This window comes from Xenopus laevis, chromosome 1L (assembly GCF_017654675.1).
Source record: "Xenopus laevis strain J_2021 chromosome 1L, Xenopus_laevis_v10.1, whole genome shotgun sequence".
Taxonomy (NCBI): Eukaryota; Metazoa; Chordata; class Amphibia; order Anura; family Pipidae; genus Xenopus; species Xenopus laevis.
This window is the reverse complement of record NC_054371.1, coordinates 117,272,683-117,284,252: the sequence shown is the minus strand read 5'-3', so window position 1 is coordinate 117,284,252 and position 11,570 is coordinate 117,272,683. Positions and strand designations below refer to the sequence as shown.

Sequence of the window (11,570 nt, the reverse complement as noted above, 5' to 3'; positions counted from 1 at the left end):
TTTAGATTTGTTAGAGTGTTTACTGTCCAAAAATATGTTTTTTTGGGGTCTTATGACACATAATATGCAATCAGGGGGCTCTGTTTGCAAAAGCTGAATTGGCAGACTAGAAAATTCATATGCACTTTTTTCATTTTGTGCTCATATCTAACAAATACCAAATTTAGTAGTGTACTGCTGGGAGTTAACAAGTCAGAGATCTCCATAAAACTTTATGTATTTGGTTTTGGCACATTAAGGATACATGGGACTTTGCAAATCAGTTGTATTTTCATGCATAAAATAAATGTTTCAGTTGTTACAGAAGAGGAATTACACCACAATTCTACCATATTTTGAAAGCTTAGCTTGTTCTGGGTAAAGTGAAAGTCCCCTCAGGAAAGGGCCCTAAAGTGAAAGAGCACAAAATGTTCAAAGACTGTCTGGCAATAAAAGTATTGCAAGTGACCAAATTGGCTGGTAGGGAAGGATTTAATCTAATTTCTTGCCATGTTGTGGAGGCCTGCAACTGGCATTTTTACCTACTCACTTTTACCTTGGGACCACTTCTCTTGCCAAGAGCAAGACTCAGGCCACTGCTACTTGGCAGATAGAAAGCCTGCAAAGTTATTAAAGGGCTTGTTCAGCTTCCAACACTTTTTTCAGTTTATTTGGTTTCAGATAGTTCACCAGAAATAAAGACTTTTTCCTACTTTTACTTTTTTTAAATTGTTCTATGTGTGACTGTTTTTCTAATATTGAAGCGTAAAGTTTCCTTTTTCACCTTCTAAACCAGGTGGGTGGGGGGGGGGTCGCTGACTCTGTAACTGTTCTAAATTGATAAATTAAGTTGATACATTTCTTATCTTTGTCCCTGCTGAGCAAAATCCCTGGGTTTCATTACAGGCAGCTGTTAGAAGTGATACAATAGTTGCTAATACTGCAGAGATGCTGTTGAGAAATGTATCAACTAAATGTTGCAAAATTGTAACAGTTTAGAGTCTGCGCCGGAATTACTGAACTCCCAGACTCAAACACCAGGGATATTAAACTTTAAAATTGAAAATGGAAAGTAATTGAAAAAAGTCTATATCTATATAAGTCTATATAATTACACCAGTAAACCCTCAAAGTAATGCTGCTCTGAGTCCTCTGTCAAAAGAAAAACAGCATTTTTTTTCCTTCTATTGAGTACACATGGGCTTCTGCATCAGACTTCCTGTTTTCAGCGTAAACCTCCAGGGCAGGGCTTGAGCATGCTCAGTTTGTTCCTCTCCCCTTCCTCGCCCTGAAAGTTCTGTTGCACTTCTAGTTTCATGTATTACCCTTCATTTATGAACATTACCATAGATGTATGGGATTTCCTATCCTAAAACCTCATATGCCAGAAAGCTCACAATTACTGGAAGGCCATCTCCACAGAATTGTATAATAATAAATGTAAGTAATTTTTTGGTCTTTGCATGCTGAATTCTGTTTACCCCTAGAACCTTCAGGCATCACAGTAAAACACATGGATGAAAATAAGGTATTAGATATATATATATATATATATATATATATATATATATATATATATATATATATATATATATATATATATATATATATATATAACAAAGACATAATGTTAAAATACCATTACAGGATATAACAGGCTAAATGGGTAATTTATTATATACAAGATATGGAAAAAGTCCAGATGGGTGTGATCCACTATGTTTTTTTGCACTTTGAACACCTACACATAAAATAATTGCCTCCAAAATGTTTAGCATAGCTGTATTCATGAGGGGAGAGGGATGCAGGTAGGAGTCTCCCCATCTGTCCCCTAACCTGTGTATTATCCAGAGGAGTTGGAGTGTGCCAGCGGGGCACCTTGTGTCTACTAACGATACATTCTACACATTGTGCCTGATAATTTACCCATTGATGTTCACGTGTCATTGTGCACTAGTGATGTGTGGGTGACCCTCACCTCCATTAAAAGACCCTTGTCGATAAAAACCCGCGAGTCCTGGGCTGGCCCACACATCACTAGTGTGCACACAGAGACGGGAGGTTGGAATTTCAGCCCAAAAATGCACAGTTGTGCATTACACAGTTGTTTGCCCCAAAATCTGCTCTCTGCATATTCTGACACGTGGATGTCTGCCTGTCAGTTCATACTTACTGTTTAACATGGTATGAGCTCTATGGTGTAGGCTGATATATGATATTTTTAGGCTCTGTACAGATAATGTTGCTCTGACTTAGCATTAACGGTCTCAGTAATAGATGTAGAAGGGGAGTGGCTATTTCTGTGTTATCAGTCTGCTTACAAAAGTCATCTGGCCCCATTTTAGCAAAGTCATGCTTCTTCTATCATATTTTAGCACTCTCTCATTGTAGGCTTCAATATTTAACATGTTTGCGCTTGTATCATATAATTTATACGTAGGATACACTTTGGGGCATATATATCAATGGTTAAAAATAAACAGAGCTTGTGACGGTTCACCAGAGGGATATTTCACAACTCTCTATTCACCTTTGTGGGATTTCTGCCAATTTGCAAGTCCAACTGCAGCTCAGGGGGGCATATTGTTGAGCATCCCAGTTCTTTGGTTGTTCTGAATAGGAATAATTCAGCTCTTATTGCAGCCTCTCTATTTTAATTGTCGCTACTCAAGGGCTCCATAGACATCTTGTGAGCAAATCACTGATTTAGACAGTAGAGAAAATTTTTAATTAGTGTTTTTTTCAGTTATTAATATTTTTTAAATTATTTATCTTTTTGCTGCAGGTCTCAGGCTTGAAATTTAATATGTTATCTGGTTACTAGGTTTTAATTATCTTAGTAACCACCTGGCAGCAATGTGGAAGCCAAAATAGATGATACACAGGAGAGAAATATATATATATATATATATACACACACACACACACAAGCATGCTACCTTAGAGGTGGTGCATCAAATTGGGTAGCTGTAGAGACCAGTAGTCAATGGTCCAAACCATCCAATATAGTTCAGGTCTGGGTGAAAAGTGAAAAAAATGGGCACAAGCTATAATGATTTTAGTACCTTAGCATCTTCCCCTGCACTTTGCACCATGTACGCGGGCCTTTATGTTCCAAGGGTTAAACAACTGATTAGTCTGATTTATTAACCCTGGCAAACGCTAAGTATAAATGTTTTTTTAATTTTTGCACAATGAAACAAAAGGCAGATTTCTACAGGGGTAGATAATTAGCTCCCTACACTCAAACTAGGCAAGTTTAGAGTGGTGGGCATTACATACTTTGAAAAGCAAGGAACATAGCTGAAATCAGTGGAAAGAGCGCCATTTTCTGCAGTTTTAGATCTTGATATATATATATATATATATATATATATATATATATATATAGATATAGATATAGATATAGATATATATATATATATATATCAGGACAGGAAAGATATGTTTATAAAGCTGTTAATGCTAAACTAAGATATGTAAATGAGCAGCATTACTAATTTGGCGCCAACAGGCCAAGTAAGTATGGACACAAACTCCTATTCTGCATTAGATAACAAAATCTTTATTAACATTCTGTAATGGTCAAAAGAGATAAGACAGCAATGGGTGGCAAGAATTTTTTTTGTTAGACACTCCTTTTACAGAGATCAGCACCATTTCAAAGTTACTTGTTGTGGAAGCAGTTGAAACCTGGTAAAAAGGGTTTTGGAGAATTAGTAAACATGGAAGGCTTTGAAAAAGACTACCATTATTCAGACGTAGCAGAGATCTCTACCGTGCCAAGTCAGCCCCAAGAAGTGCAGCAAGATATATTGGGTAAGGACTGTAACATATGTGTGTAGTTCTGGAAATGGGTAAATCAACACAACCTTTAGGAATAGTATAATATAAAAAGTTTAGTCTTCTAATTTACCCCTAAAAACAGACAGTGGGGTATGTAGTGGTACTATATCATTACTGTATGTGGAGGTAAGCTTAAAACTGCCTATAGAAACTAAAGTAACTGATGCTGTTGTGGTTGTTATGACTTGCCATGAGCTATCCTCATTTAAATAAGGTTAAATGGTATCTCCCACTCATATGTGGAGGAGCAGGATGGTTTTATACATAAACTACTGCTTTTTGTATTTATTCTGGTATAAATTATCAGACTACTTACACAGTTTTCTTTTATTGTACACTGTACTGATTGCAGCATGTACGTTATGGTATTTTGGGTGCTTATTAAAAACCCTGAGTAGCACTGCTCAGCAGAATGCATTCTATACAAGTGCCCTATATTAAAAAGTTGGCAGGTCAACACCTGGCCACAAATAGCAGTTATATAGTTGATTTGGGTTGAAAAAAGACAACAGAAATGTTCAGCCTTTCCAAATGAGCATACAGTATATATATGTATATTGGAACGGCTGAACTTGTCTATATACACATACAGACCTATAGACACTTGCAGTGCATTCAAAGCTATACACTAAATGGTAGTGTGTTGGGAGTTTCCTTAAATGAGAAGGATCTAGGGGTCTTTGTAGATAACAAGTTGTCTAATTCTGGGCAGTGTCATTCTGTGGCTACTAAAGCAAATAAAGTTCTGTCTTGCATAAAAAAGGGCATTAACTCAAGGGATGAAAACATAATTATGCCTCTTTATAGGTCCCTGTTAAGGCCTCATCTGGAGTATGCAGTGCAGTTTTGGACTCCAGTCCTTAAGAGGGAAATAAATGAGCTGGAGAGAGTGCAGAGACTAAGTGCAACTAAATTGGTTAGAGGGATGGAAGACTTAAATTATGAGGGGAGACTGTCAAGGTTGAAGTTGTTTTCTCTGGAAAAAAGGCGCTTGCGAGGGGACATGATTACACTTTACAAGTACATTAGAGGACATTATAGACAAATAGCAGGGGACCTTTTTACCCATAAAGTGGATCACCGTACCAGAGGCCACCCCTTCAGACTAGAAGAAAAGAACTTTCATTTAAAGCAATGTAGGGGGTTCTTCACAGTCAGGACAGTGAGATTGTGGAATGCACTGCCTGGTGATGTTGTGATGGCTGATTCAGTTAATGCCTTTAAGAATGGCTTGGATAATTTTTTGGACAGACATAATATCAAAGGCTATTGTGATACTAAATTCTATAGTTAGTAGGGATGCACCGAATCCAGGATTCAGTTCGGGATTCAGCCAGGATTCGGCCTTTTTCAGCAGGATTCAGATTCGGCTAAATCTTTCTGCCCAGCCGAACCGAATCTGAATCCTAATTTGCATATGCAAATTAGGGGCTGGGACAGAAATCACATGACCTATTGTCACAAAATGTCACGGCCGGCACCCAATACCAGAACTAGAGCCAAGCACCGTGGTCAGAGTTCTCTTCACCAGTATGTGTGACCACTTTTGGGCTTCGGGAAGGCCCTCCGCCTACTGGGGTGCCACCTGGACTTATGAGTGGGCAAGGCTAGAGTTCTGGCAGGCAATGGGGCACGGCAAGTATCTAGAGTCTTTTGGGCCGAGGATCACGGTTACAGGCAAGGATGAGGCAGAGAGGATAGTCAGACAGGCTGGGTCGAGGCAGGCAGATAGCAAGGATCGTCAGGCAGGCAAGGGTCAAAACCGGGTATCAAGCAGAAGGGGTTCAGGCAATAGAGTAGTCGGGTATCAGGCACAGGTCAGGATTCAGATGGGAGCGTCGTCAGGAAACAGGCAGAGGTCAAAAACCGGATAACTAGCAGAATAAACACAAACAAACAGCACAAGGCTTCAGGCAAAACCACAGGATAAATCCTATCACGGGCAACCAGCAGCACCAATGAATGGGCTTAAATACCGTTTGAAATTCACGCCATTGCGCGCTGACGTCATTACGCCAGCGCGCCTGGGCTTTTAAATAATGCGCATGCGCGCCACGCGCGCACTAGGACCCGGAAGCCGACGGAGAAGGAGCGCGGTGTATGAAGAATAAACACTATTTTTGATTGAAGATAAACGGTGTGCTGGTCCATTTTGAAAAATATATATATATATATATATATATATATATATATATATATATATATATATATATATATATATATATATATATATATATATATATATATAAAATGTCCCAGTATAGTCAAAAAGTTTAGGTCATAAATGTGTACTGATATCTGAAATCCTATAATTATAGGGAGTTAATACAGTTAATATAGGAGTGATTCTGAGACACTGAGAAATACCTGTACTGTATACTGAACCAAATTCTCTTCAAGGTGTTCCAAAGTGTGCAATTTGTGGTATTCATAATCCAATTCTGCTGCCGTAATATTTAGTGGCCTGCTATTCATGGGGACAGTTATTTACTAAAATCCAAATTAATCTCATTATTTAAATAAAAAAACACAATCAAACTCCCATACCCAATTTTACCTTATTTATTATTTAAAAAGCTCAATTTAATTGATTCAGGTAAAAATTCAATAAAATCGATAGAAAACCCCGAATTGTACGATTTCTTCTGAGTTTTTTCCCGAATTGCTAGATTTTTAAATGTTTTTTCCCAAAAAGCCCAAATTTTTTGGATTTTAGTCTGAAAAGTCTGAAATGGTCAGATTTTCAGGCTAATTCCATCACAGACCACAGAAACGTCAAAATAGGAGAGGGACCTCTGCCATTGACTTATATACAACCTTGGCAGGTCTGAGATGGTGGATTTTCGGATTCAGGCGTTTTGCAGCATCGGGCTCAAAAAAATCGGACTTTTAAAAAAAAGACCCAAAAAGCCCAACCGGAGTTTATTAAATAACCCCCTAAAAGTCTATGTGTGTTTTTCCTGCCAAACTCCAGAAAAATTAAGTGGTTAAATGTTTAATTTAGTACCTTGTACAGATATGTTTTAATTAGTGTTTTAATCATAAAAAATCAATAGTTTTTTTTTAATATATTTCACTAAACAGGAGAAACTTGTAGCTACTCTATGTTTGGTCCTTGTGAGGTAAATACAACCCCCTCCTTTTACCTTTTGTTGTGACTTTTTTGTTATCAGAAATCCATTATGCAGGGGGATTATCTGTGCACAGGTAATCTACCTAATCTACTTTGCATGGACCAAACAGGAAGTAGCTTCACTTTCCTGTTCAATAAATAACAAAAGTCATCACATTTTTATGGATAAAACAGGCAAAAATTATGCTTGACACAAGCCCTATTCATTGAACTCAAATTTAACAAGTCAGTATACTGGCCCTTTATTTGACTTCTGATTAACATGTGATAGGTATTTTAGACTGTAAACTCCACTGTGGCAGGGACTGCTGTGAATGATAATCTCTGTAATGCTATATAAATAAAATATAATACAAAATGTCATTCTGCATTCATGTAACAGTTATTTTTGAGGCGTCCATCTCTATTCAGTACTTTTATGGCCAACTACCTGTAAAGAATGCACACTATTTTATATAATACTTTACATTAATTTAATGAACCTGGTGATACTTTTCCATTTTGAAATGAAATATAAGGATATCAGAAGTCAACTCTGTCTTCCATATTAAGCAGAGGTCACAGCCCTAAGATACTGTATGTAAAAATCGGTCTCATAGGTTTTAAAGTGGCGGGCTTGTGGTGGAGTTGTGGTGTATGGTGGATACTAGAAATCTGGTAAAATAGAACAGTGCTGTGATGGATAAGGAACACAGTTGTGTGTATGCATGGGCTATTCTTTTTCCATTTGGATTTGATTCTACATTTTGGCAGGGCCAGTGGCATAACTATAGGGACCACTGGCCAAAGGGGGCTACTACATTTCTTATATCTGATGGCTAAGCACTGTCTATATAGTGAATAATGTAACCCTTATTGTAAAATATAAGGATAAGTCATTGAGAAGTTCCATGACCATATAAAAGCACAAGGCTGAAGGGTAATTGCTTTTATACAGGTCATTGAACTCCTAATATTTTACAACAGGCGGAACATCATTTATTATAATAAACAAATGAGACTTGACAGAAATGACATCAGTAAGCACCATTTATAAGAATATAATTCACAGTATATTCATGGTCTTTGTGTATTATATAGTGAATAATGTACTAAAATATCCTATAAATTATATCCTTATAAACATTGCTTGGTGATCATCAGTTATAAGTTATAATTGGTGCTAAGTGATGTCATTTCTGTCACATGACTCGCTGAATTTTGTATAATAAAGATATATTTTACAGGTTATTTGTGGCTCTTGTGTATTATAAGTAGAAGAGTATAAATACGGCACCGGCAGACATTATGTTTCATACTATTTATTTTAAAAATATATTTATTTTCTAGAGAGTATAACACGGCGTTTGAGAGACCGGACCCTCCTGAAGAGGAAAAGAGAGGAAGCACAAGAGAAAGATTCTTTCCAGTGGGTTTGGGGGTAAATTGTCAGGTTAAATTGGGAAACTTTAAAGAATGTCAGAACTGAGAGGGGAGAGATAGCTGGATGTGGTAGTTGGGGACATGGCAAGGCTGGACCGAGAAACACATGGAAAGTGTGAAATTAGATTTCAAAATCTTACAAGTTAATACATTGAACCTGTTTGTATATGTGTTCAAGCATAGAGGTTAGGTACAAATCCCCATGTGCAGAATACCGGTTGAATAATGCAAACCAAGACAGGCCCTCTGGTCACCTTCACAGCACATTGTGTGGCACTTGCACATAAGTATTGGGTATCTCCACCTCTAGTGTCCCAGGGCCACATTTTTTGCCATTTACTGTGAGAAATAAAAAAATAATTCTGCACACTTGCATTCACATCTACACAGACATTTTTTGGGACTTAGCTATCCTATTCATAAGTATAGTTTTTCTGTTGTATAGCTTCATTTTTTCCATTAAAGGACAACTAAACCCCCAGAATAAACACTTAACCAACAGATAGTGTATAACATATTAAGTGGCCTATTAAAGAATCTTACCAAACTGAAATATAGATATCAGTAAATATTGCCCATTTATATCTGTTACCTTGAGTCAGAGATCACCTGACCAGAAATACTGCAGCTCCTACTGTAACAGGAAGAAGTAAAAGACACAACTGTGTCCATTAATCAGTGCGTGTGACCTAACATGTATGTGACTGTAGAGTGTACAGCAGTGGGGGCATTATTTATTTTAAAACACAAGTAAATACAAGTTTCAGTGAGTCATGTGACAGAAATTACATCACTGAGTACCAATTATAACTACTGACAATAACTAAGCACTGACTAACTATAATTTATAGGATATTCATGGTTCTTATGTAGTTTATAAATATACATCAGATGTGTGTTTAATTTATCTTTAGGGGGCAAACTAGCAGTAAGGGACAGCGCAAAGGGAAAACAACTGGACGTGGGAGAAGGAAGGTTCAAAAAACTGAGCCTGAGCCAGATGTTCATATTGAGTTAGCACCTGAAGTGGAACCACAGCCTGAGCCTGAAGTCTTACAGGAGGAGACAGAAAACGGACAGGAGCACTTACATTATCATGAAGATCCAGGCCTGACAGTTACCAAAGAAGGTAACGAAGATGCAACCTTTTTAACACATGAAAGTCAGGAGGCTGGACATATTTCTCACATCAGCATCCCTTTCCTAACAGGTAATAATGACATTTCTACATGGAAAGTCTTGATGCAGTATTTTAAAGTAAAGCTTGGGTTACTGGGGGAAACAATTTATTAGGCACCCAAGGCTGCTGAGCCAAAGACTCCCGAAAGATGAAAAACTCACCTCAGACCGCAGTGCAGAGCAGGGTACAAGGGGCGGCAAAAAATAATGTGCTAGTACCTTTAAGAGACAAATTAAAACTGGAAATTCAGCTTTTCTAATGCAAGAGAGAGCAAATGTGCTCTCTACACTAGCGATGCACCCTCCCTCCGGCACAGGAAAGGTAAGCACTGGGGGGGGGGGGACATAGCAGGAGTAGCCTCAGAAGAATCGGTGCTGTAGCCACCCCCTCCCAAGTGATTTTATCTGTTTACTTAAAGCTAGTGCGCCTCTTCTATAAGGGTCTACGGTACTATTCAGCAGACATTTTCTCTAGTTTCCCTGGCTGTCTCTGCAGACTTGTTACATGCACTATACAAAACTTATTAGGAATACTGTGCCAGAGTCAAGTCTGATGCAGGAGATGTCTGGGAACCTGGTGGTGCAGCCGACCACTCACACTATTAACGGATCTTCTGTGTTGCTTCCGTGACGCTGTAATGGGGGCAGAGCGATCCTTCAATAGGCTGAAGTCCTGTTTTGATTCATAATTAGCCTATGGAAGGATTGCACTGCCCCAGCCCAGAGTCACTGAAACTGCAAGGTCGGGTCAGTGCAGGTGCATGGGGCTTTGAGGGAAAATATTCCGGGTGCAGCATATATTTTATACTGAAACATTCCTATGATTTTTATAGGAACGTGTCAGTATAGCTTTAAGCTTTCCTTGTCATTTACCTTTAGGAGACCATTACATATAAACATGGTACAGAGGCATACTGAAATAACTAGAAATATTGCTCAAAGGAACTATATAGTATAGTAGTTTTTGAAGGGACACTTAAAAGAAAAGTAAAGGGTTAATCACTGAGGGGTGACAATTGTACATCACATTTTTACTCTCATGTATGCCTTTCAACCATCAGAAAGTGGAATTTACTGGTCACCTGTTTAAAAGCAAAGATCCTATTGGTTGCAATGGGTAACTGCTCCTGAGCAAGCTTAGTGCCTTTTATTGCATATGGGGGTAAGACTTTGAGACCTGAACCCACACAACCCAAGGGTCATACTGGTATTGGCTCGCGCTTTGCACCTCTAGCAATAGATTTTTAACATTACTTTTCCTCACCAGAATCTGGGGGAGGGTGTAAAAATTGGATTGAAGAATAGAGTGGAATCCTTCAAATATCCCAGGCTGATTGCTTTAATGCTCAGTCTGAAACAGAGTGATTTATAATTTAACTTTAATTAAATAATTTTAATTTAAATAATTTAGAGCTTTCTGGATAACGAGTTTCTGGACAAGGGATCCTATACCTGTATAGGAATTTTCACTAATTCAAATGCTAGAAGTCATATACTATCCACTAAATCTACTAAATCTTGACCTCCTATAATCTTTTTCTTGCATTAATGTAGAAGACAAGGAGCCAGAACCAGAGGAAGAGGCAAGCCCGGTGTCACTAGCTACAATTCCACTACCTGAAGCGCTCAGCTTCTCTCAGGAACATCAGCGTGAGGAACAAAATATCTATACCTATTTACTTTAATCTGTACTACAGGGACACAAAGCGTCCTTTAAAAAATAAAAATATTATTTCTGTTCAGAATTGTTTTTTAAGTTTGTATTATAAACAATAATATTTTGACCATGGCCTAAAAATAGGGGTCATAAATTATACAAGGTTCTTTAAATGTGCTGTCCACCTTTTAAAGTGTCTTAGACTGAATATTTTTGATATACAATGATCATTGTTATGAAAAAAAGTCTGCGTAGCAATGTACCATTTGACTTTTTTTTTTAACACAAGATTTGAACTGTGTGCCAAGCAAGTAATGATTTGTGTAAGCAGATACGATGAACAGCTTAGAAGGC

At 37.8% G+C, this 11,570-nt stretch overlaps 1 protein-coding gene across 2 annotated transcripts; it reads left to right on the top strand.

Annotated features, from left to right (window-relative positions):
* The first annotated feature begins 3,603 nt into the window (after positions 1 to 3,603).
* Positions 3,604 to 11,299, top strand: LOC121393603 (hemogen-like). Of its 2 annotated transcripts, none has more exons than XM_041562550.1 (4): positions 3,604 to 3,798; positions 8,288 to 8,378; positions 9,295 to 9,590; positions 11,114 to 11,299. In XM_041562550.1, the coding sequence occupies exons 1-4, from the start codon at positions 3,705 to 3,707 to the stop codon at positions 11,242 to 11,244; spliced, it is 612 nt and encodes a 203-aa protein (XP_041418484.1). In that variant the 5' UTR covers positions 3,604 to 3,704; the 3' UTR covers positions 11,245 to 11,299. The 2 variants fall into 2 exon arrangements, with proteins under 2 accessions (XP_041418484.1, XP_041418489.1); XM_041562555.1 differs by having other exon boundaries at positions 3,605 to 3,798; positions 8,288 to 8,366.
* The last annotated feature ends 271 nt before the right edge of the window (positions 11,300 to 11,570 follow it).

Coding starts and splice junctions, on each gene's coding strand:
- LOC121393603 (XM_041562550.1), top strand. CDS start 3,705: ATGGAAGGCTTTGAAAAAGACTACCATTATTCAGACGTAGCAGAGATC. Junction 3,799..8,287: donor AGTGCAGCAAGATATATTGG/GTAAGGACTGTA, acceptor TTTATTTTCTAG/AGAGTATAACACGGCGTTTG. Junction 9,591..11,113: donor CAGCATCCCTTTCCTAACAG/GTAATAATGACA, acceptor GCATTAATGTAG/AAGACAAGGAGCCAGAACCA.